At 40.9% G+C, this 25,915-nt stretch overlaps 1 protein-coding gene and 1 long non-coding RNA gene across 2 annotated transcripts; one reads left to right on the plus strand and one right to left on the minus strand.

The window, feature by feature from the left end:
- Positions 1-11,840: 11,840 nt before the first annotated feature.
- On the minus strand, positions 11,841-16,755 carry LOC306995429. The gene is made up of 3 exons (XR_013796849.1): positions 16,484-16,755; positions 15,890-15,960; positions 11,841-15,762 (listed from the first exon to the last, which is right to left on the minus strand). It is a non-coding gene; the product is annotated as an uncharacterized lncRNA (long non-coding RNA).
- A 584-nt stretch (positions 16,756-17,339) lies between these two features.
- Positions 17,340-25,670, plus strand: LOC306996380 (GTPase IMAP family member 8). The gene is made up of 6 exons (XM_079608801.1): positions 17,340-17,957; positions 18,572-18,672; positions 18,819-19,019; positions 23,365-23,558; positions 24,188-24,230; positions 24,684-25,670. Exons 2-6 carry the CDS (start codon positions 18,585-18,587, stop codon positions 25,256-25,258), a joined length of 1,101 nt encoding a protein of 366 aa, XP_079464927.1. The 5' UTR covers positions 17,340-17,957; positions 18,572-18,584; the 3' UTR covers positions 25,259-25,670.
- The last annotated feature ends 245 nt before the right edge of the window (positions 25,671-25,915 follow it).

The raw sequence follows: 25,915 nt of genomic DNA on the forward strand, positions 1-25,915 counted from the left end.
TTGTCAACCAGCGGCTTCAGATGCAAAGGCTCGTCCCACAGAAGGCTTTTTCAGACGGCGCGGCTTCTTCCTCTCAGGATCCAGCGATGCGAGAGCTTCGCTGAAGAGAAGAAAAATCAGAGTCTATCAGCCTGTCAAGCTATATTTATAGGCCTAAGCCACGCCTGTTTCGGCGGGATGTGACGTAATGGGCGCGAAGCGCCCCCATTGGATCTGACGTCACGAGAGGCCTCTCTCGATAGGCTGCTGCAGTTGCCGCAAGACAGCCAATAGGCGCGCGAGCCGTCTTGCCTATGTCTGCATGCTGCCGCAACGCGTTTTGCATTATTTCAAAATTAAGGATCATTTTTGGCTTCAATTATTTATGGAAAAGAGTTTTTCCCCTAGCGTAAGATATTACGCAGTACGAGAGTACTCCCGAGAACGCCAGCTACACGAGGGGTAAAACTCGTCATTACTATAATAACATTTATGTCTATCAAATCATTTGTTTTGCACTTAATGCAGTATAACTAGGTGGTAAAATCAAAATATTTGAACAAAACATGAAACAATTACCTCAAGTAAGCATTATAGCTAGCTAGCTTGCTAGCACAGTTAGCTCAATGATGGAAGGTGGTTAGGTGACCCAATGATAAAACATAGTATATTTCACTACATAAATATACTAATTTATAAGTTTAATATTTATTTAGGCTTTTCTGTTTATTTATGCATTACAACATATCTGTTTGCAAGGCTCAGTTATAGGCATGTTGTATAAATATTACAAATGTTTGGACATTCCTGAAATAAATACAAATAAATATACATGTTGATACATCACTTGCCTTTTACTTTTAGAGATTAAAAACTATAGTCTATTCATTTTGCTGTTGATCTATGAAGCAATCTGGTAAGAAACGGGGCATTTTACCAGAACGCTGGGGCAAACGCTCTTTTTGTACAAAAATATTTTCATATACATAAATCATACGTACAAATTGTCAGTATTTGTGTGTTTAAGATATTAAATACACCCAGTATATGTGAAAAATATGATAAAAATTAAAAATGTCTGCTTTTTCAACACGTCTCCTCCACCTGCGTGCACGTCTCATCAGCTCTGGAGAAATCGCCCCAGATAGGCGGGTCTGTGTAGCAGCTTAACCAATTGCTAATTTAAGATATACATGTTTGACATAAACTGTAGCCAATCAGCGAGCTCAAATCTAGTCAGCTATGGGCGCTTCTGTTGGCGCTGCGCCCCAAGCCCGCGCTCATGCGCGCCTATCTCGATCAGACAGCGGTCTATCCCCTGTCTATGGGTCCAGAGCCGTTAAATATGTTTTTCAACGGCTCTGTATGGGTCTATCGGCCTGGCTAGCTGGATGCGTCATGCTAATGCCTTGTTTTGCTTTCCGTGATTACTTTTTAAAACAACAGGGACAGATCCAACATGGGCCGGGTTTCCCGATAACGATGTATTTTAGCTCTTAAGAGCGCTCTCTACGTGCAAGGTTACGAACGCTCGCGGCAATTCCACGCGCGTTTCCCAAAAATGCACTTAACATGAACGCGCGAGAACGCGTTTTACGTGCTACTTAAGAGTCGCTGTCCATTTGCGAAGTGCTGAAATATAACCTTATATGGATTCATATTCTGAACATTTAACCTAATAATCGTCATCTGTTGATTAGCAATCAAGACAAGTCTATAAAAAGCACCTACATGTAACGGGACTGTAAGTCTCGCCTCGTAGGGGAAAATTAAAACATTACCCTGGAAGACTTAAAAGCGAAAGGATCTTAGTCCCCACTCCAGTGCTTTGAGCCTCAATATGCACGTTATGTGTATATACGTTTTACCTTACACTATTTTTAAATATACTACAGGAATAGGGAGTGTAGGCTTCAGGTGAGTATGTACGATGGCTTCCTGAAGTGCATGTGGTGAAAAATAGATTTAAATTCACATCCCCACCCACCTAATCCTAATAGTGCAAGTGAGGCGCCCCTACCCCAAGGTAAATTCAAAATAACTGTCAAATATCTTAGATTAACAATCAGTAGTTTATTTTCCTTCCCTTAGAAAATTATATTTGTCCTGGAAGGATTTATTTATATAAAGTAAAATAAAATAAAAACAGTTTTGAGATTTCTGGTTTTCTTGGAAGATTTTCAAATGGTTAACACTTTCAAGACAAACCTCTTTCAACACCTCAGAAAAATGTAACCAAAACAGTGTCAGTTATAACTCATTTCAAATAACTCATTTCACATAACTCAATTCACATAACTCATTTCACATAGATAACCTTGAATTCACTTAAACGATTCTTTTGAATCAATTTATGATTCAGTTCCCATTCGACTCAGTTATCACAAACACAGTTCAAATCGACAGTTCATGCGAACACTCGTTCGGTTCAGTGAAACGTTCGTGTTTGTGTGTGTGCGTATGGAACTGTTGTACCAGTCTGGAAACGACCACTTTGAAGCGATGACTTGTTGTGATGACTTGCGATGACTTGCAATGACAAAATGAACAGCAATAAACAGAGACAGGGCAGGGAGATGTCGTAAGGATGGCAGGGTAACAAAAAAACACAAGCAAAGTTTCAGCGCGGCCCAGAAAAACTCAGGAACAAAATGGCAGCTCAGCTCGCACGCGGCACGCAGACTGAAATATCTGAATCTCAAAAAATGTCTTTCAAAAAAACAAATCGGCCGTCAGTCTCTTCAAAAAACTACAAAAAAAAAAGGAATCACTCTTTCAAAACCGATCGTCCAGTTCACAGACGCATTCTCGCGCACTAACAAGTGCACTTAAATGATTCGCAGCAAAAAAACATCAACGTCTCTCGTTTCGACACAGTTCATGGATGACTTAAAAACAGCAGGACTCTCAAAAATGCGTTCAGTCAGAAAAAAACAAGTGTTATGGATAAAACTCACGGCTCTAGCAACTCTCTCTCTCGTGCTCTCGGCCAGTCTCGAACACCGTTCTCCATCCGATGACGCAATCAACCGAACTTCTGCTTTAACTACCGAGTCTCCAGTTTCACACAAGTGTACACTAAACTCACGAAACGTAATCTGACCGTGCACCGCTGTCCTAAATTACAGCTTCAGCGTAGACAATGTCGACTTCTCATACAGCGATCATGGCGTGTCTGCCTCGTAACACTGCTCACTCTTCTTCTTCCCCAGACGTCTTTTTCAGCTGCCGCGCACACGCCGGAGAAAGGAAAACCCGTCAAAATAAAAGTCCCCATAGAAAAATACCTGTTACATTCCCCCCTGCTAAACCCTGCCATACCATCGACATCTCCAGACAGCCTGCTCCTGAAACATAAACAAAACACAATTTAAAAGTTTAACATTTTACTTGATACAGTATTACCTTATCTCATCAGATAATCATCTCTATATCTCACAGGTAATTTACCACGGTTTTGTCTTTGAGAGCGTCTGAGCTCTGGAACATTTTCACATTCAACATCTGAAATGTCAGCATCATCAGAAACTTCTTGCTCTCCCCACTCTATTTCAGGGATCACATCTTGTACTACATCCTCCTGTTCTAGTATTAGGCTCGCTCTTTGTTCTACATCATCAGTTTCCATGTGTACCACCCTTTTATCTCTACTCTGTCTATGTGCAGTGGCTGGAGAAAACACAAGATCTAGGAACTCTGTTTCAGAGTCTGACTGGTTTACGGGTCTACATGTGGTTATTCGTGGCGTACTAGATGATGACAAAGGAAATGTGCAGTGACGGAGCTGATCTCTGTGTACTACCCTGGACGGACCCCCCTGTTCAGGTTTGATAGTGAATACAGGTATATCTGAATGATTCTGCTTTACTACAATGTAGGGTGTGTGTTCCCACTTGTCTTGAATCTTATTTCTGCCCCTATGTTTGTGATTACGTAGCAACACACGGTCACCAGGCCTTACAAGCGCTCCAGAGGACTTGCGGTCATACACTCTTTTCCGTCTCTTAGAAGCTTCCTGTGCGACCGTATTTGCGACTTCTACGGCAGTCTTTAGTCGGCAATGATGACTCTTCACCCAATCATCCAAGTTTTCAGCATCACTTTCCTCCAAATCCTTTCCACCCAAGACATCTAATGGAAGGCGTGCATCCCTTCCAAACATCAAGTAAAAGGGAGAATAGCCAGTAGATGAGTGGACGTGATTGTTGTATGCCATCACTAGCTCAGGTAAGTGAGTTTTCCAGTCTTTCTTCTTCTCAGGTGTCAACGTTCTCAGCATATCATGCATTGTGCGGTTGAACCGCTCGCACTGAGCGTTTCCTTGAGGATGGTAGGGACTTGTACGGCTTTTTTCAATACCATACACTTTACAGAGTTCCTTGATCACTTGCGCCTCAAAACATCTCCCCTGATCAGAATGCAGACGAGCCGGGCACCCGTAGTAGACAAACCAATGTTTGATGAGGGCCTTTGCAGTTGTACTCGCTGTTTGGTTCTTGGTTGGGACGGCAACTGTAAACCGGGTAAACATGTCAGTAAGAACCAATACATTCTCATACCCTCCTGAAGACATTTCCAGCTGGGTGTAGTCCATTGCCAGAACTTCTAAAGGAGCAGTGACATTGCTGCAAGTCATCGGAGCACGGATTCTTGGAAAGACATCCTTTGCAAGGGTACATCTTTTACACTGTGCTATCCATCCTTGAACATCCTTAGACATGTTAGGCCAATAGTAGCTCCGTCTCATCAGTGTCAAAGTACTCTTTTCTCCAAAATGACCTCCATGCTCATGTTGACTGTCATAAACTGAACGCTGTAAGGGGACTGGAACAACCAGCTGCCTAATTTTCTCTCCGTCTCTTGGATCGAGAATACATCTAAACATCACTCCGTTATGCAGCTGAAGACGTTCAAACTCTCTGCAGAGCTTTTTCGACACTGGTGGCATACTCTGTTGTCCTGTTCTGCTTGGTTTCCTGTCTTTGGACACTGCATTGTATATGGGACCCATTAAGTCATCACTTCTTTGCAGCTCCCTTATTTCATTCCAGCTGTAACCATTCAGCACCTTCTTGATGGACGCTTGTACAGCCACTTGGACATCAGACTCGCCCTGCTTGGACTCTTGTGCAGGCCAAAGGCATGCACGCACTTCCTCAGAGTTCAGACTGATGAAATCCTTCTCTGTGTCTTCCTGTTCAGGAACTTCACTGGAGGGAATCCTCGACAGAGCATCCGCATTAGTGTTCAGTCGTCCAGGCTTATACAGAACCTCGAAATTAAACTCCGCTAACTGGGCCACCCAGCGTTGCTCAACTGCACCGAGATTTGCGGTCTCCAGATAACGCAGTGGATTATGGTCAGTGATTACAGTGAACTTGGAGAACATCAAGTACTCTTTGAATTTTTCTGTTGCAGCCCACTTGAGCGCCAACAGCTCCAGTTTGAATGCACTGTAGTACTTGTCGTTCCGCTCTGACCCTCTCAGTCCTCTGCTAGCAAATGCAATGACGCGCTCTGCTCCCCCTTGCTTTTGGCTCAATACAGCACCGATGCCCTGTTGACTCGCATCTGTAGTGAGGATAAATGGAAGGCCAAAGTCGGGGTAAGCAAGGACAGGTGGTGACATCAGGCATTGTCTCAATTTGTCAAATGCAGTTTGGCATTCGCTACTCCAAATGAACAGTTCAGAGGCTCTTCTTTTATCTTTGCTGCCCATCAACGCATGCAATGGTTTCGCCAGTTGAGCAAACTTTGGTACGAATCGCCGGTAATAACTCATGAATCCAATCAATTGTCTCACTTCTTTCACACTTTTAGGCACAGGCCAAGCATCCAAGGCACTAACCTTTTCACTGTCGACTTTGATTCCTTCAGATGAAATCACGTGGCCCAAGAATTTTACCTCAGATCTGAAGAGAAAGCATTTGCTTGGTTTCAACTTTAGGCCATGGCGATTCAGTCGATCAAAGACCAGCTCTAGTCTCTCACAGTGGCTCTTAAAGTCTTTGGAAAACACAATAATATCATCCAGATATATCAAGAGGACATCAAATGTCAAATCCCCGAGCACTACCCCCATAAGGCGCTGGAAGGTGGCTGGTGCATTGCACAGCCCGAATGGCATCCGCGTCCACTCAAACAGTCCAAACGGGGTGGTGACTGCTGTCTTTTCACGATCACGCTCACTTACAGCTACCTGGAAATAGCCGGCCGTAAGATCTAGGGTGGAGAACAGCTGAGCATTCCCCAGTGCATCCAGAGATTCTTCCACTCTGGGAAGCGGATAGGCGTCTTTGCATGTGACTTCATTTAGCTTTCTGTAATCACAACAGAAGCGCACAGTGCCGTCTTTCTTCACAACTATCACTGCTGGTGATGCCCAGGGGCTCGCACTCTCCCTAAGTACGCCTTGCGAAACTAGATCCTGCACGTGTTTCTTGAATTCTTGGAAAACATGGGGTGGTACTCTACGGTGCCTCTGTTTCACTGGCGGAGCATCACCAGTATGAATGTCATGCGTCACTGACTGTGTGTACCCGTAGTCACTGTCACTTTTGGAGAATATGTCTCTGTACTTTGCCAACAACTGGTTAAGTTCCTCTCTTTGTGCAGGGGTGAGCTTTTCGTAATTAACCTGAACTGGTACTGGCAGGTTGTCAGAGATTTTGACTGCTTGAACATGCGCCACTCGTCTAACATGAAGTGTCCCTTCCTCCTCCTCAAACTCCAGCGTTTTCTCAGTTAACACCTCCCGTGGTTTAGACACAACCGCCACTCTGCACCTTGGGTTAAGTCTGATGGTCCGCTCGCTCGAATTCATCACCCGTACAGAAACTTTACCACCCTCAGTTTTTGTTAGCACATTGGCCACTAAGAGCCCCTTGGGTAGACTCACACCAGTGGTGGCCTCAATTAGTACCTGGCACTTCACTTTAGGTGGCACTCTGCAACGACCTTCAAACACCTTTTCACTTAGCGGAGGGATGGTGATGGCCTGTTTTCCACCAACTTTGACGAACCCAATCTTGCCATCAGGACTCAGGGTTTCTGTTTTCTCAACACTGGCTAACACCCTTCGTATCTTTGCTTCTGCAGGTTGTCCAAACTTATTGGCTGACTTTACATTCTCTCCTGTGACGAACAATGACTTAAACTCACTGATGATATTCATGCCAATGATTCCTGAAAGTCCCTTTATCTCCTCTGCTCGTGGGCTTGTGTCTGTCAGCACAAAGATGCACTTCCCCGGGAGAACCTTCCCCATGCACTCCACATCAGCTTGCAAACATCCTAGAACAGGAATGTCAAGTCCATTAGCTGCGGTGAGTCTAACCCAGTGAGCAGATGACAGTCTCAGCTCTTGTTCTCCGAAGTGCTTCCTAAAGTGTGACTCTGTAATAGTGGACACTTCTGAGCCTGTATCCAGTAAGCAGTTTGTCTTGACACCAGCTATTCTAATTTCAACAGTTAGACAATCTCCAAATGCACCACTTTTCAACGTCTCTGTCACTTCGTCAGTCCATTCAGCTGTATGACTTCTTATCATAGATGGCCCAGGGCTGGTTTGAGTTGTACTTGATGGAACGTTTCCTTTGTTAGGTCCAGCCATCCCTGTAGATCGTCGGGACTGATCAGTCACTTTAACTGCTTCAGCACCTAGTGGACAGTACCTGCTAGTGTGCCCAGGTTCACCACATGAATAGCAGATGTATCGACCATCACTGTCCTTCAAGGGTTGTCTTTTAGGACGGCTCTGTTGAAGTTGGACTCTGCTATTACTGTGTACTGCTTGGTAAAGTTCATCTTGACGGGTGGCGATCTTCTGTATAGCTTCATGCAGTTTTTCCAGTGTTAATGTGGAGGAAGCTTGTTCTGCATCAGCGCTTACTACTCTGACGCGGGGGCTGGGTTTTGGAAAGTCCGGTGTTTGAGTCTCTTCTTCTTCAGCCCAAGTGATTGCAGCTTGCATTACCTGAACAAAAGTCAACATTGCATCCTCTTTAACTCGCCTTTTCATTTCACGCCTCAGAAAATCATCTCGAAGGCCCAGGACAAGTTGTTCCTTTAACACACTTTCGGCCTCTGGAACTCTGTTTGGCTCTCTGCGCTGAACTCGGCGGAGTCTCTCTTGTAGGTCATATGCGTATGAGCGTATCGTCTCTCCTTGCATTTGCTTGCGTTCATAGAAATCTTTCAGTCTGGTTCCAATCGGCACTTTGTCTCCATAGGTGTCTAGTAGAACTTGAAAGATATCGTCGGTAGATTTTTCACCATCACCTAACATGAACCTCACAGTTGCTTTGGCTTCATCTTTGAGATGCTGTTTCGCCAACTCTACACGATCTTCTGCAGGTACTCTCATCACTTGGAAGGCAGATTTCATTGAGGCAACCCATTCTTCAACGCTTAACTCTCCAGTATTGGTCGAACGGCCACTGAACTCTGGAAGTTTCCTGTCCCTGGGAATATAAATGGCAGCTGGGGGTGCTTGAGCGGTGGCTTGATGCTCGATGACAGCTCTTGCTAATGACAGGGCTTCTCTTTGTTCGGTTCTTGCTTGGTCGAGTGCTCCCGCCTGCTCGGCAAACCGCCTCTGCATCTCCGCCATCTCCCTCTTCAGTTCCTCAAACTCTGCCATTCTTCAGCTTGTAGGCCTGGGACTTGTGACACACACAAAAAAAAGTAAATACAGTATAATTCTATCCTGTTCGTGACGCCAAATGTAACGGGACTGTAAGTCTCGCCTCGTAGGGGAAAATTAAAACATTACCCTGGAAGACTTAAAAGCGAAAGGATCTTAGTCCCCACTCCAGTGCTTTGAGCCTCAATATGCACGTTATGTGTATATACGTTTTACCTTACACTATTTTTAAATATACTACAGGAATAGGGAGTGTAGGCTTCAGGTGAGTATGTACGATGGCTTCCTGAAGTGCATGTGGTGAAAAATAGATTTAAATTCACATCCCCACCCACCTAATCCTAATAGTGCAAGTGAGGCGCCCCTACCCCAAGGTAAATTCAAAATAACTGTCAAATATCTTAGATTAACAATCAGTAGTTTATTTTCCTTCCCTTAGAAAATTATATTTGTCCTGGAAGGATTTATTTATATAAAGTAAAATAAAATAAAAACAGTTTTGAGATTTCTGGTTTTCTTGGAAGATTTTCAAATGGTTAACACTTTCAAGACAAACCTCTTTCAACACCTCAGAAAAATGTAACCAAAACAGTGTCAGTTATAACTCATTTCAAATAACTCATTTCACATAACTCAATTCACATAACTCATTTCACATAGATAACCTTGAATTCACTTAAACGATTCTTTTGAATCAATTTATGATTCAGTTCCCATTCGACTCAGTTATCACAAACACAGTTCAAATCGACAGTTCATGCGAACACTCGTTCGGTTCAGTGAAACGTTCGTGTTTGTGTGTGTGCGTATGGAACTGTTGTACCAGTCTGGAAACGACCACTTTGAAGCGATGACTTGTTGTGATGACTTGCGATGACTTGCAATGACAAAATGAACAGCAATAAACAGAGACAGGGCAGGGAGATGTCGTAAGGATGGCAGGGTAACAAAAAAACACAAGCAAAGTTTCAGCGCGGCCCAGAAAAACTCAGGAACAAAATGGCAGCTCAGCTCGCACGCGGCACGCAGACTGAAATATCTGAATCTCAAAAAATGTCTTTCAAAAAAACAAATCGGCCGTCAGTCTCTTCAAAAAACTACAAAAAAAAAAGGAATCACTCTTTCAAAACCGATCGTCCAGTTCACAGACGCATTCTCGCGCACTAACAAGTGCACTTAAATGATTCGCAGCAAAAAAACATCAACGTCTCTCGTTTCGACACAGTTCATGGATGACTTAAAAACAGCAGGACTCTCAAAAATGCGTTCAGTCAGAAAAAAACAAGTGTTATGGATAAAACTCACGGCTCTAGCAACTCTCTCTCTCGTGCTCTCGGCCAGTCTCGAACACCGTTCTCCATCCGATGACGCAATCAACCGAACTTCTGCTTTAACTACCGAGTCTCCAGTTTCACACAAGTGTACACTAAACTCACGAAACGTAATCTGACCGTGCACCGCTGTCCTAAATTACAGCTTCAGCGTAGACAATGTCGACTTCTCATACAGCGATCATGGCGTGTCTGCCTCGTAACACTGCTCACTCTTCTTCTTCCCCAGACGTCTTTTTCAGCTGCCGCGCACACGCCGGAGAAAGGAAAACCCGTCAAAATAAAAGTCCCCATAGAAAAATACCTGTTACATACAGGCGGAGGCACTGACAAAATGGCTGGGAAAAATAAAAAATAAAAATAAAAACAGATAGCCTACCTTTCAAAAAGATTACATTAAAGAGTGCCCTTACTTAAACAGGGAGGAAGATGAAGAGGTGAAGGAGGTGGAAGAGGAGGACGACGACTAAGATGGCATGGGACCACATGATGGCCAACCAAGAAATCGCCAATACATGGCTGGTTTTCGTGCACGTCATTGACAGATTTTTTTTAATTCATCCCATTTTGCCCAGTCTTTGAAGCATATTTTCCACGTTACTTCTTTTATATATTTTTTTGTTAATTCATTTAATTTAGGTGTGTATTTCTATCTTTTTCTTCCCTTTTTAATTATTTCATTTATAAATTCATGTAGGCTAAACAAAAAACGAGCAAAATAAAGTGTACAATAAAGTAGGCTACACTCAAAACATTATGTTACTCACGTTGCAGTGTGTTAAATCTGGATAAAAGTGTAATCTGCCGGTTGTCCTGCAGGTGTCCTAAAAAATCTGTCTTCTTTACGATGCACTTGGGGATGTACGATTACTCCAGAGCACTCGTAGTTCTACGAAGATTTTCAAGTTCTACTTAAGCTACGATGCTTTTGGGAAACAGACCATAATATTAAGATCAGTCGTACGATCGTTTTTACGATCAACTTAGGCTTACGATGGTTTTGGGAAACGCAGCCCTGGACAGTTACCGAAGTGAGGGGTCTGTCTGAGAAAGTAACTCAACTTTTTGAGTTAAATTTCAAATGCAAATGGAAAGTTTGTGAAATTTGTTTGTTTTTGTTTAAGAATGCTTCAGTCTTGTAATATGGCATTAAATAATTACTTTTTCACAGAGCACTGGTATCATGCAGTTTGTGTTAAATTGTGTTTGGGTGGTTAACAATAATTATTTGTAATATTATTATAATTTTTTGCTTTACAAAGATATGTAAAGGCAGTGGTTCTCAAACCGTGAGGTGACAGAAGGTGCGGGAACTAAATGCTGAATTTTGCCGTTCCTTTAACGTTGATACTAACGTTACCTCATCTTAAAATAAGATTTAAACTGAGCATGCATTTCTCTCAGGTTAAATGCTGTAAATACATGACAAATGACCTCATCTTTTGCGGTCAAAACTGTCTGCATTTAAGCAGCGTGTATGACAGGTCTCGTAGGCCTACAGCATGCTGCCTCAGCAAATCGCGCTATATAGGCCTACTGCCGTTCTCAACCATGTAGGCTACGTTACCTTTGTAGGGATTTAAGTTAGCACTTACTAGCATGAAGAACAAATAGACACAGGCTGTGCATGGAGATCGATATAATTCAAACTCTCTTCGATACAAAGACATACCCTGTGTGAGTTCCTGTGTTTAATGATGATCACATTATATGAAGATCCACTCTATTGCAAAAGTGACATTGATTTTATACAACAGTTCAACAAACGAAATATTAAGTGATGTTCATTTTCAACACAGTTGTCAGTATTTTTACAATAAATGAATAGCTCCAATGAAAGCCACAGCAGAACTGCAGCACACAGCAATGATTGTGAACGAATCTTTAGAGTCAATGATTCAATGATTAGCTAATTCATAAATACAGCCACTTGCTTCGTTACTGAATGAATGACTCGATGACTCATCACCTACTGGCAGTTTTAATTTAATATTTAAAAGCATCACTTCGTTTTTACCATTATTGCATATTTATCTATTTAACTTTTTTTTTTATTATTCAAATCATTATTTATTTTATAAAGGTATTTGTAAAGGTAAAAATGCACTTGAAAAAAATCGATTTAGGGGGGCAAATATTGTCCCTTACTGAAAAAGGTGTGACTGAAGAGTGGGGGTACGCAGAATTAACTCTAAAAAGTTTGAGAACCACTGGGACTGGGTTATAGCCATAGACAGTATATAAGATGGACACAGCGACCCCATAGACTTCAACGGAGAAAAGTGAAGCCCATTTGAAGCACTCACTTCCTGATCGCCAGGCGAACTGCGCAGGCTCAAACTGAGCTTGAACACGTGAGCAACGTGTCTGACAGTTTTCAGTCTTCTAGTAGCTGTGCGGAGAGAAATCTGAATCATTCCCTTCCGAATCTCGCAGAGACGGAGAGCGTGAGCATTAGCTGTCCATGAGCTAGCAACAGGATCAACTTTATCACTCTCTGTGGGCTACTCCCTTCACTTTATCGGACTTAATGCCTCCACGTTCCCCCGATTGCCTGCGAGCTTCTACGCCGGTCTATACGGTAATTTCTCAACAGTGCGACAGAGAGTCGTGTGAGTTATGACGCAATCGTTAGCCTATTTTTACAAAAACGGCTTCTACGGGGCCATAACGTAAGGTACAAGGTAATGGAGCCTTTTATACATTGTCGAGTTTCTTTAGAAATAAATAATGGACAAATGGAGTCTTTGAACGCCTCAGATGTAAAGTTATTCGCTGTCAAAGTGACGCAAAAATGAATGGGAGTCAATGGAATGCTAACAGCAGGTGAAGTTCTGCTACAATGGCGGCGCCTGCGGAGGCTTCAGTTTCCGGCGGATGGATTACCCCCTTGGTTATAGCCTGGCACCGCCCTGCTACGTACTTCCGCTCGATTTCATTTCTCTTCAGTACTTAGGCCGTTTCTCAATATGCGTTCTTGTCTGTACTTGTGTTCTTGTGGACTTGTGAAACGTCATCAGTCGCTGCCCAAGTACTGTTCCAATTCAAAAGTTCACATCTAGCCAAGTCCAGTTCAAATCCCCGGATGTGTTCTTGATCCGCCCCTTTTACCGAGGATGCATGTAGGCCCTGTCCCAAATGGCACACTCCGGACTTGTGGACTTCCTCAGAGTCCACACTTTGGTGACATCATGTAGTGCAGACCTATAGGGCCCTTGGCGCGAGTCCACGAGGGCGCATTGAGAGGTATTTTTGGGACAGACTCGATCGCCACGCCGGAAACAGGAAGACGGTCCGGTTGTTGTTTAAATATTATATTTCTACATTTACATATGACTCAGTAAAGCCCTGACATTCGGTTATATTTATTTAATTAAGCATAATGCGATCGTAGCCTATTATTCAGTGCGCTATTTATGTTTATATTAAATATAAATATATATTTATATTTATGTTTGAGACATCAACCACTGGTTGATGACCATAATGTTTGTATAAACTGTAGGTAATAACTGGCAAAATGTACACATAGGTTATAAAAATAATGATATTTACACTTAAATATTTTCTTCTCATCCATGTTAACATGAGTCAAAGCTCCTCCCATTCGTTGTCTGATTGGTCTTTCGCAAATTCGCAAGGATTCCTGGGTAGTTAAAGTGCGTGAAGCCTGCATCTATGCGGGCTTCGCGGAAGACCGCTTCAAGGGTACAAAGGGGGCGCTGCTGAGCACACTTCAGAGCGTTAAAATGATGAATGGGACGGCCTACGGACTCGTAGACTCAGCGAGCACGCGCAATTTAAGTCCACGAGACCGAAAGTCCACATCAAGTGCGCCATTTGGGACAGGGCCCTCGAGGTGACTTGTGCAGACTTGAGACAGACGGGTATCCCAGAATGCATCTCGTCCCACCAGCAAGCGTCAATGGCAGAGGAGAAAACCCGCGTAATATCAAAATACTACTGTTATTGTGTCACGAAATGTAATTCTAAGAGTGTTTCAGTCGAGAATGTAGTTGTTTAAAGCTTAAATCTGTGGTTTATTTATAAAGATAGCGCCTATTTGAAAAATGTATCTGACGTTGTCGGAGTTGTGAGATCCAGGCGATCACCGGGCGCTCAGCGCTCAATAACCCCGACTGGACCAGCTTTTCCTCGGCTAGTGCTTCTGATGTTTGCCGCTGGCTCTGGTGTCTAGTCTAGCGGTTAAACATGAGATATAATTCGTCTTGTGTATATCTAACGGGCGATCTTTGGTCTCATTAATCTATAATTTGTTCCATGGCAAATCGTTTTGGCTGAGGGAAAAGTGAAGTTTCATAATTTTATATATTTAGGCTATTTAACTTGAGCTAACGTTATAGGCTATTTTAAGCTGACTTATGTTTGACTGAATTGTTTGCTTTATTTATTTTTATTTACTTATACTTTTATACTGGATATCAGATCATTAAAACGGACATTTAACAAAAAGAGTCAGGGTTGTGTAATTTTATTTTAGGCTATATATTTTAAAATATATATAATATTTTTTATATTAATTTTATTATACATTCTCTTCACTGTACATGTATAATAAAATAAAATGACACAACCCCGTCTGTTTTTTAAATGTCAGTTTTAATGTTCAATAATGTTTAATATATTTTTTAATGAAAGCAAAAAGAAGCAGGGTTGCGTTTTATTTCGTGTTGTTATGCAGTGAAGATAATCAATGTACACGTTGCCTGAACCACATTTGTGTGGCCATTTAATGTGTTTAAGATTTTTTTTTTTAAATGGAAAGAGGCAGAGTGTTGTTTTATACCATATTTCGTTTTATTGTTGATTAAATATACATAAAGAGATAACCGGAGTAGCCAGAGCGTGCTGAGTGACGCGATCAAGAACGCCGCTGTCCCATTTGCAGAATAACCGGACTTGCGTCCTCTCGTCCTCGGGAGTTCGTTCTCCTAAGTCGAACTTGGCAAGTCTGAACTACCAAGGACGCAAGTCCGAAGTTTGCGTACTTGGTATTGAGAAACGGCCTTAGTCTGGTCTCGCTGTATATTCTTAGGTTTCCAGAAGTTGTTTTTTGTTCGGGCCAATCAACGAACAGAGGGAGTGGCTGAGAACGATGACGTTGATGTAGAGCGCCAGTTTGAGTCGTAGTTCAGTAATGGCTGCGGAGATAGATGCGAGCGAAGCCATTAGGTCCGTTGTTGCAACACTGCCGAATATCCAGAAGTTAAAACCGGAGCAAGAACAGTGTTTGCTGAGTTTTGTTGGTGGCCATGATGTTGTGGCCCTCCTCCCCACGGGGTTCGGGAAAAGTTTGATTTTCCAGCTCACTCCGCTAGTGGTGAATGAGTTGGCTAAGGCGAAGGATAGAGATGCTAAGCCTATAGTTGTTGTCGTGTCCCCTCTTGTTGCACTAATGGAGGACCAAGTGAAAGAGGCAGAAAAGTTAGGAGTTCGTGCTGCTCAGCTCGGCGTTCACGATGACCGTGACATTTTGGACGGAAACTTTAGCCTGGTGTTCGGAAGCCCCGAGTCCTGGCTGCTAAACAACAAATGGCTTTGATTTCCTTGTGTACTTTTGTAGGAACATGGTTTTACATGTTGTTCAGCTCTGTGCTCCTCATCCTCAGTGCTCACACCAGTCTGCTGACATTTCAGATCCTACAAAAATGCACAAACATAACACAAAAGCAGTAGTTTTAACAGCACAATGTCATTTGATTTCAGTATTATTTAGCAGACAAGAACGCTTTTTTTCCACAAATGCCGCCATCATCTTTCCTTGCAGGTCCTGCTCCACCACAACAGCTGTGCAGCAAATGCACAGAAATCAAGAATCAGAAAGGTGCTGTAATAGCTCTGTTTGAAATTACAATAATTAAAATAAACTACAACTTAATATTTAAATTATTATTAATTTCTGTAGTATACTCACTCAAAGCCTTTGATGACAGCCTTCAGCTTCATGAGCCTCTCTCCACCGGATAAACATCTGTTCTTCTGTCCCTGCAACATCCAGACAAGACTCCCAAAACCTCTGTGATGTATGAGCTCAACACTACATTTACATGTTGAGGTTGTTTTAACTTTTTATCCAACATACATGTTCCTCAATTTATCAACAGTACTAATGGACAAATAAAATAGATAACTTATGTTTAGTTACTTTATAGATATGTTCTACATAATAGCACACATATCACTCAGATGTATATTTCATGTTGTGATGTGCTCTTCTGCAATACTTATAAAATATGTTCCTGTCAGATGTAAATAGACGTTTAAAATAAGCGTCTTTAAGATGTTTATGGTTTATGTAAATCCACGTTAGAGACGTAACTTAACTTACGTGTCCTTACTGGAGCTCCTGTCAGCTAGAGCTAACGTTATACATAATAAAACGTGTTTTTACAGCCAAATCACAATCATACTATACTGTCTAACTCCTTTACACCTTCAACAGTTAAAACGTTTACTCTATAGTAGTTTAACACATGCAATTTTAACACAAGGAACCGTGTTTACTCACATTTGAAACCCCGCGCGTCGCTGATCTCCGTGATGTTTGATAATGACGTATCCCCTCGCGTGGCCTCCTGGAATAGAAGAGTATCCATCGGTTGAGCACTCAAAAATCTGGCTGGAAGCAGTAAGCCATCCGGGAACTTCTCACCTACTCTTTTATGAATACTGATGTTTGGAACGTACTGCTTCCTTCACGTAGCCTACTGTTTTCGCCTACTATATAGTAGGAAAGTAGGCATATTCGCACTTAAGTCCGAATCTCGCGATAATTAGTACGTCACCCAGGTAATTCTCGCCTACTCTTTTGGATTCATACATACTAGGCTTGTTTGAGATGCGCCTTGCCTCGCCTGAAGTGTAGTCGAGAGTAGGCGGCTGCAGTGAGGGGAGGAGTGAAAAAAGTGCAGGCAAGCCGGACAGATCTCTCTTCTCACAGTGGATCTGACACCTGTGAGATCAAAGATGGATATCGCGGGATTCACGCTCGTGCACAGTGTTGCTAATAAACTGGATGTAATTTAAGTTCTGTTGCTTAAATATGAAAATAAATATAATGAACAAGACACCCAAATCACTTGTTAGGCTATATAATCCCATTCCAAATACGTGTTTATCAATCTTTTTTTTTTCTTTAATACATGTGTTTATATAGCCTATATATATTTTTTAATTACATAATCACATAATCCATATAGAGATCGCACTGTCAGAGAGTTTGGGAATATTCACAGATCATACACATAAAACATGATATCAGAGTTTTAATATCAAACATTTTAAAAGAGAACAATACATCATGGTTGTTTAAACCAATGAGCATTAAGCTGTGTCGTCAGCAAGTCGTTTCCCATCATGCTTTTGATCCGCGCAGTCGGTGGTGAGCAACTGCGCGCAACTGCAGAATCCGACAGGTGTGCCTTGCGCTCGCGAGAGATTTTTGACATACGTCAGCATGACATTAGAGCCAGGCGGAACGCAGTCGGACACATTTCTAACCGGCATGCATCTCGCGGTGATCACCGGTGATCGGTTCTGCGCAGATTTTGCTCATCTCAAACAAGCCTACTTTTTCGCTCGCCTACTCTTTTTCCCATACTAAATAGTAGGGAAGTATGCGGTTTGGAATGCAGCCTAAGTACTGAAGAGAAATGAAATCGAGCGGAAGTACGTAGGAGGGCGGTGCCAGGCTAACTGGGTTAAGGAATAGAACAAAATTCATAGGACTAGATCAAACGCAAGCTTGTAATATAATATAATGTAGGCCTAATATAGCTATAAAAGAACACTAGGCTATCCCAAAAGTATGTCGGGAAAATTTTGAAAAGTGAAACACTAAGAAAGAAAGAAAAAAGCAGGCCTATCTCGAACAGATAAAAGTGAAAGAGAAACAAGAACATGATGACCGGTCTGAACATTTAAACGAAACGGAAAGATCGTAGGCTATTGTTAGAAGACAGAGAGGACGGAGAGCTGTTCGGGTGAGTAGCAGCAGAGCAACAAGAAACACATCTGATCATAGAACTGAACTGTGCCGCATTTTAGACTTATTTTTCCGAATAGCCTAAATTAGGCTACACGTTTGATAAACTGTTGTGGCAATTTATGCATGAATGTCAGCTATATGTAGGCTACTGTAGCCTAGATATCTCGACACATTTTAGTATTTCTGAAGGCCTTAGCTTGCTAATTCAAAATGCAACCATGCATTTCTGCACTACAACGCATCTATTAAACGCATCTATTTAGTTTGCTGTGACTTCGCTGATATTTGGACTCTGTAAAAAGGCAATCTATTTTATTATAGTTTAGCGACATCTATTGGGTGGACATTGTCTTCAAAAGATTTAGCGCACTGACGTCACATGGGTGAATCTCAGGAATTATTTTTATGTGTAGATTTGAACGTTTTAACCAAGAACACAACCCAGATTATGAAAATAAAATTAAAATATATAACAGATAGTTAAACAAATAGTCTTGGTTAGTTTAGAAAAATCTAGATAAAATATCTAAATAAAGATATAGGCTAGCTACACAATGAAAATGATGATCAAGCATAGGCTATTAGTAGTTTGTGTGCTGTCAATTTCAGAATTAAACTTAAAATGGAGCTGAAAGCTGATACTAGTGGAGATGACTGGATTAATGTGGCAATGATAGAAGAACCCAGAGATGAACTTCCTACGATTACTGGTAATAATAACTAAATTCTGTGCCCTTTTCTAAAGACAGACTTCTAAAGATTGTTAAAAAATAATAAATAAACTGGATGACTTTATTGTTTGAGATGCCTTATCTGAATTAAATTACATTAACCAATAGTTTTATTTCCCTTGAAGGAAATAAATATTTCATCCTTTTACCTGGGAAGAATTTGAAGCCTCAAGAGGACATCATAAGAAATGCCCTTCAGCAAATATCAGGTCTACAGGAGGTGTTCAACGTAGCAGACTGTGATGTCCTTTTGGTTGTCAGCATTATTGTTTCTAGGACAGGAACTGACATTGATGCTGCAGTGAATGAACTTAATGCCCGCTCAGGTAATGTAGCCTACTCTTAATGTAATGCATCTTGTAGCAACTCAAAATGTAATATTATGATTATTATTATGATTATTTTTATTTTTTATTTTTTATTAAAGTGTCTTGCACTTACATGCCCAGCCCAAATAGGCTTAAAAGACACTAATGACATAAAACAAACATAATACACAAAGATGACCATTAAACAAAGAACATAGGAAGATGACCATCATACACAATACATTACCATCATTTTCACAATATAAACAACCAAAAACAAGACAAGACACCGTCAATTTAGGTCAGGATATAAATTCCTTTGCCTAAGTTTCCACGCCTTTTCCACATATCTGGCCAAACTATAGATTTCATTTTCAAAGAGCCAATTCAACATATCCCCATCCGTCATCCAAAACAAATCAGGCTTTTTATATTGAATTCTCTCAAACATACCCATTCTTAAATCATGATATAACGGGCAAAAACAAACAAAAAATGCCATTCATCCTCAACAACCATTAAATCACACAAAACACATAATCTGTCCTCTTCTGGGACACCTTTGTAGCGCCCCACCTCGATCTGCAAGAGCAACACCCCAGCTCTGAGCTGGGCACACAAAGACCCCTGTAATCTAGTTAACCAACATTTGACATAAGGCTCTGTGGAGTAGTCATTTTTAAAGTGAACATAACTTCTCAATTTGGGCTTATTTAACACCTGCCATTGCCATTGCTCTTTATAAGAATTAAACAACAACTGCCTGACCTGAGATTTATCACCTTGTAAAGTATTTGTAAATATATACTGTGCTTTTACTGATGAAAGTATTCCAAGGACCTCCATTGACCAAGGATAATTGTGAGCTTTATCCCGATCAAAAACTTTCAGAGTAAGTCTGTCTTCAGGTAATTTTATAAAACGATTCCATAATCTTATTACTTCCACCTTTTGTTTCACCATACAAGGCTCCTTGTAATAACTGCACATAATATAATAAGTATTCCATTATTGTTGTAATAAAATGTTTATAATGTAATAATTTGATCAAAACTTCTTAAACCTGCGAAATGCAACATATTTAAATATTCATGCAATTGTTATTATTATTAAACAAAGCATTGGTATTCCTTTACAGTACATTTTAAAAGTCTAAATCCTGTTTTACCCTGCCTACAAAATCCATTAGATTACTTATATATATATATATAATACTACTACTAATATTATTATTATTATACTACTACTTCTCATATATAGGTCCTTCTCAAAAAATTAGCATATTGTGATAAAGTTCATTATTGTCCATAATGTAGTGATAAAAATGTAACTTTCATATATTTTAGATTCATTGCACACCAACTGAAATATTTCAGGTCTTTTATTGTTTTAATACTGATGATTTTGGCATAGGCTACAGCTCATGAAAACCCCAAATTCCTATCTCAAAAAATTAGCATATTTCATCCGACCAATAAAAGAAAAGGGTTTTTCATACAAAAAAAGTCAACCTTCAAATAATTATGTTCAGTTATGCACTCAATACTTGGTCGGGAATCCTTTTGCAGAAATGACTGCTTCAATGCAGCGTGGCATGGAGGCAATCAGTCTGTGGCACTGCTGAGGTGTTATGGAGGCCCAGGATGCTTCGATAGCGGCCTTAAGCTCATCCAGAGTGTTGGTCTTGCGTCTCTCAACTTTCTCTTCATAATATCCCACAGATTCTCTATGGGGCTCAGGTCAGGAGAGTTGGCAGGCCAATTGAGCACAGTAATACCATGGTCAGTAAACCATTTACCAGTGGTTTTGGCACTGTGAGCAGGTGCCAGGTCGTGCTGAAAAATGAAATCTTCATCTCCATAAAGCTTTTCAGCAGATGGAAGCATGTAGTGCTCCAAAATCCCCTGATAGCTATCTGCATTGACCCTGCCCTTGATAAAACACAGTGGACCAACACCAGCAGCTGACATGGCACCCCAGACCATCACTGACTGTGGGTACTTGACACTGGACTTCAGGCATTTTGGCATTTCCTTCTCCCCAGTCTTCCTCCAGACTCTGCCACCTTGATTTTCAAATGACATGCAAAATTTGCTTTCATCCGAAAAAAGTACTTTGGACCACTGAGCAACAGTCCAGTGCTGCTTCTCTTCGCTGTTTCTGGTTCAAAAGTGGCTTGACCTGGGGAATGCGGCACCTGTAGCCCATTTCCTGCACACGCCTGTGCACGGTGGCTCTGGATGTTTCTACTCCAGACTCAGTCCACTGCTTCCGCAGGTCCCCCAAGGTCTGGAATCGGTCCTTCTCCACAATCTTCCTCAGGGTCCGGTCACCTCTTCTTGTTGTGCAGCATTTTTTGCCACACTTTTTCCTTCCCACAGACTTCCCACTGAGGTGCCTTGATACAGCACTCTGGGAACAGCCTATTCGTTCAGAAATTTCTTTCTGTCTTACCCTCTTGCTTGAGGGTGTCAATGATGGCCTTCTGGACAGCAGTCAGGTCGGCAGTCTTACCCATGATTGCGGTTTTGAGTAATGAACCAGGCTGGGAGTTTTTAAAAGCCTCAGGAATCTTTTGCAGGTGTTTAGAGTTAATTAGTTGATTCAGATGATTAGGTTAATAGCTCGTGTAGAGAACCTTTTCATGATATTGTCACGGGGTGAAGAATCACACGACAAGGACTGTTTCAATAAATGCCCAGAGGGTGGATTTATTGACACACAAATGGTGAAAAGGTGACAAACAGGTGTAGAAGTGCGCTGGTGCAGTCTGTGCTCTCCGCCTTGATCCTTGTGCAGGGTGCTCGTGCTCGATGGCGGCTATCCGGTCACACGCTGCTGTCTACAGGGATTGATTGAGAGAGAGAGAGAGATTAGCTGCAGTCTTTCTGGAGGTCGAACTCTCTGTGGCAAGAACTGCTGGGCTTATAATGCTTCCGGCTGACGAGCTGCAGCTGGGACTGATCAGCCGGTAACGAGGAAGTGCAGGTGTTCTGCCTCCGTCTCCAGGGCGACGCTGATGAGATACCAGGACGCTCGTCACAATATGCTAATTTTTTGAGATAGGAATTTGGGGTTTTCATGAGCTGTATGCCAAAATCATCAGTATTAAAACAATAAAAGACCTGAAATATTTCAGTTGGTGTGCAATGAATCTAAAATATATGAAAGTTAAATTTTTATCATTACATTATGGACAATAATGAACTTTATCACAATATGCAAATTTTTTGAGAAGGACCTGTACATGGGTATACATATACTGTTAAATGACAAACATTGTTAAATACTAACACTGTGTACAAATGTTGTAAAAACTCAGTATCTATAGCAACGAGGTGTGTGTGTGTGTGTGTGTGTGTGATAGGTCACGTCATCTGCTTCAGCCAAGGCGGCACGGAGTGCCAGTTAAGCAAACATTTCTTCACTTTAATTCAAGTTACAGCAAAACAAAGCCTGAATGTACATCAGAGGGCATGTCAAAAAATACAGTAGGCTACAACTTACAATCATGTGATTCTAAAAAGTCTGTTAAAAGTCTGTTAAAACAACAAAAATTAAATCAGAACTTTCGTACCTTTAAAGTGAAATCACAATCTATGCAATGTTACTGAAAAAAATTTACTTAACAGAATGAACGAATCATCAAGTTCATGCGCAATAGTACACGCCTGTTCACCTGAAGTGACTCTGATTAACTCCAAATAAATCTTAGCTGTTTTTGTACGATTTGTCAGACATCATCTTGGTTGCACACTACTACAAGAGCCATGGGGCTTATTTTTTAAAGGTATCACTAAGGTGACACATAATCACATAATGTGAAAAATCCTTATTACTTTGGAATATCCTTATTACATTATGAGGTCAACATATTATAACAATAATAATATAATACGGTATTACACTATTAATGTTATAATAATATGTTGACCTCATAATGTAATAAGGATTTTATTACTAATACCCATGATGTGCAGTTATTATATTATGTAAGGGATAACGTACATTCAGCCGGTTGTTATAATAAACCCCGATAGGGTGATCAGGACTCTGACATAAAACGGATGGGTCTTGCATCACCCTGAAGGGGTTTTTACTGTGTTGTCAGTTTTTACCGGTTGTTATCAGGGAACAACATACCGCTGGATGGCACAATTGACAAGTATCAGTATCAGTATAAAGTATCAGAATCAAGTATACCACAGAGCCGTGTAATAGTTATTACCATAGACAGTAACAAAAAGACTATTACATTATGAGTTGCTACACATGTGCATGTAGTATTTTGTATCATCATCAGTGATTTATCTGATTCTAACTCATTTTAGTAATATAACAAATATGCCCTTCATTTCAATAGAGTCTAAACCAGCTGTCTTCATGGTGCTGCATCACACATTTGACCCAGAGAAGATTGTATCAGACAGCAGCAGATATGTGACCAGAAGGAATACACTCACAATCGACCTTCTGTTCAACGAGGATGAAGGATTCCTGAAGTGTGTGAGGAATAATGAAGCTCTGGAAGGAATTAAGCAATGGCTGCAGCCAGAGGTATCCAGTTCTTCAGGATAAATTATACAAATTAAATAGCGTGAAGTATTTTATTTTTTTTAATGTATAGTTTAGGGTAAATAATAGAAATTAGTCACAAAAATATAATTAGAGATAGTCCACTGTGCATTAAAAACATAGTTAAATGTAATATAATTACTACTGTAATAAATAATACTAATTCTTCCTTATATGATCTCTCCGGCCAGTCTCATTTCTACGGAGCCCCTAAAGGGACATGTTGGTGGGAAAAGTTTGGGATGGGAGAAAAAAAAGATACAGTTCCCTTGCAAAACATTTGTGTTCCCATCAGAAACTTTGCATTCCCTCGCAAAACTTTTGCGTTCGCTCGCAAAGGTATTTGCGTTCCCTTGCAAAGCCTATTGTGAGCCTCTCAAGACAACAGCTTATTAACAGTTGTGTGGCATAAATTGTAATTTACTTTCTGTGGTTTACAATCACTTTACATATAGCGAAATAGATAAAAGACCCTTGAAATACATGCGTTACTTAAAGTGATGATTAAGCAAGTGCAAAACAGATAATGCTAAAGTTGGCTGCAAGCATAAAAACAAAGTTCATGTTCTGTTACCAAATATCTTTTGTATCACTCATTTCTGACACAATAGGATAGACGAGCAGAGACCGAAATGCCTAAAAAAGCATATGTCTGTGAGTATAATTTTCTTATGTACATAAGATATCTTATACTATAAAGATTTTTCTAATATAAGTAATTGTCACTGTGCTGCGTGGGGCAAATTCAAAGGAGTTCACAAAGTCGCAGAGATCCAAACAATAGTGGGTTTATTCCAGAAGATGAAGGTACACGCGCACACACCAGGTAACACAAACAATACCGGACCCTAGACAGAACACAGACAGGAACTTAAATACACATGATGATTAACAAACCACAAGCAGCTGTGATGAAAGTGATTAGTGTCCATGGTGATAGATCAGTGGCGGGAAACACAGACAGGGAGACACATTTGAGGAATGTAACTGTGACAGTAATTGATTTTCAGAAATGTTTTCAGTAGATTAACTCAGAAATTGTTGTTGTTCTATGAGGGTCAAATTGACAATTTGGCTTGAACTCCCAATCACTCAATCTTTTTCCAGGTGAGACAGAACTGATGCTTGTCCTGCTGGGCATGCCTGGATCTGAGAAGACTGCAGTAGCACACATGATATTTGGCAGAGAAGAGAGTCAGGTCAATGCCTCTTCAGCCGCCCTGAAGATGATCACAGCAGAGAATGGAGTGGCGGATGAGAGACCGGTGGCTGTGATCAACACTCCTGACTGGTTCGGCTCTGGGTTCTCCCTGGAGAAAATGAAACAAAACATAAAATTCTGTACCCGTCTAGCTTCACCTGGTCCTTATGCTTTCCTCCTAATCATACCAGCAAATCAGTTTATTAAAGATGAGAGCGAGATAGTGAAAAACATGAAGGATGTTTTTGAGGAAAGTTGCTGGGAGAGGCTCATGCTCGTTCTCACTGTTTCTGATGAACATGAAAAGCTAAAGATTGAAAAGCATAAATTCCTTGTGGAAAAATGTGGAAATTGGTTCCATGCCCTCAATATCAGTGAGACTGGAAGTAGACCTCAGGTTTCAGAGCTGCTGAAGAAGGTAGAGAAGATGGTGGCAGGAAATAGAGAAAGTAGTAATACGTCTTCTTGTATTGTTATGTGAGTAAAGTTCATTTATATAGTGCTTTTCACAATACACATTGTTTCAAAGCAGCTTTACAGAAAAGCATGACGTTAAATTGTATAATATCTTCATGCCTTATTATAGTCACATTTAGCAGATTACAGCTCAACACTTGAGGTTTGCTTACCGCTAAACGAAAGTATACTATATCTAGGTAAGGTTGGGTATACGATTGGTTAATTCATGCGTTATGTGATGAGAATTATAAATCCCGTGAGGCTTTGTTCAATTTATAACAATTTGGTGTAATGACAAGCCTAATTACTATTTGGTGATGAGAATGAAACTGGTTAAATTATGGGTAAAGGACAGGGTTAAATTACGCAGTTTACCTGAGGAGTTAATTGAAAGTCATGGAATAATACTTTTTAATGGATAACTGAGGGGGGGGGGAATAAAACTTGGGAGAAACAGTCAATATCAGAGGGCCAGTTCTCCTCTGGCTAGACAGTAATTAAGGAGATATGTTACCACATTGATTGACCTGTAAGATGTATGCAGTAAAATTAAATCAATAAGTATTATATTCAAAATATTATAGTAGTGTAATGGCTTTTTATCGCTTTGGGTGAGTTTTTCTGTTATGTAAAGTGCATCAGTTTCAATATACCTGTACTATTCATTTATCAGGGAACA

The sequence above is a fragment of the Phoxinus phoxinus genome (assembly GCF_949152265.1).
Source record: "Phoxinus phoxinus genome assembly, chromosome: 3".
Lineage (NCBI taxonomy): Eukaryota > Metazoa > Chordata > Actinopteri > Cypriniformes > Leuciscidae > Phoxinus > Phoxinus phoxinus.

Bases quoted from the DNA above. Each gene is read 5' to 3' on its own strand.
- LOC306996380 (XM_079608801.1), top strand. From the start codon at position 18,585: ATGGAGCTGAAAGCTGATACTAGTGGAGATGACTGGATTAATGTGGCA. The intron at 18,673-18,818 runs GTAATAATAACT...TTTCCCTTGAAG, and splicing joins TGAACTTCCTACGATTACTG to GAAATAAATATTTCATCCTT. The intron at 23,559-24,187 runs GTATCCAGTTCT...CTGACACAATAG, and splicing joins AGCAATGGCTGCAGCCAGAG to GATAGACGAGCAGAGACCGA.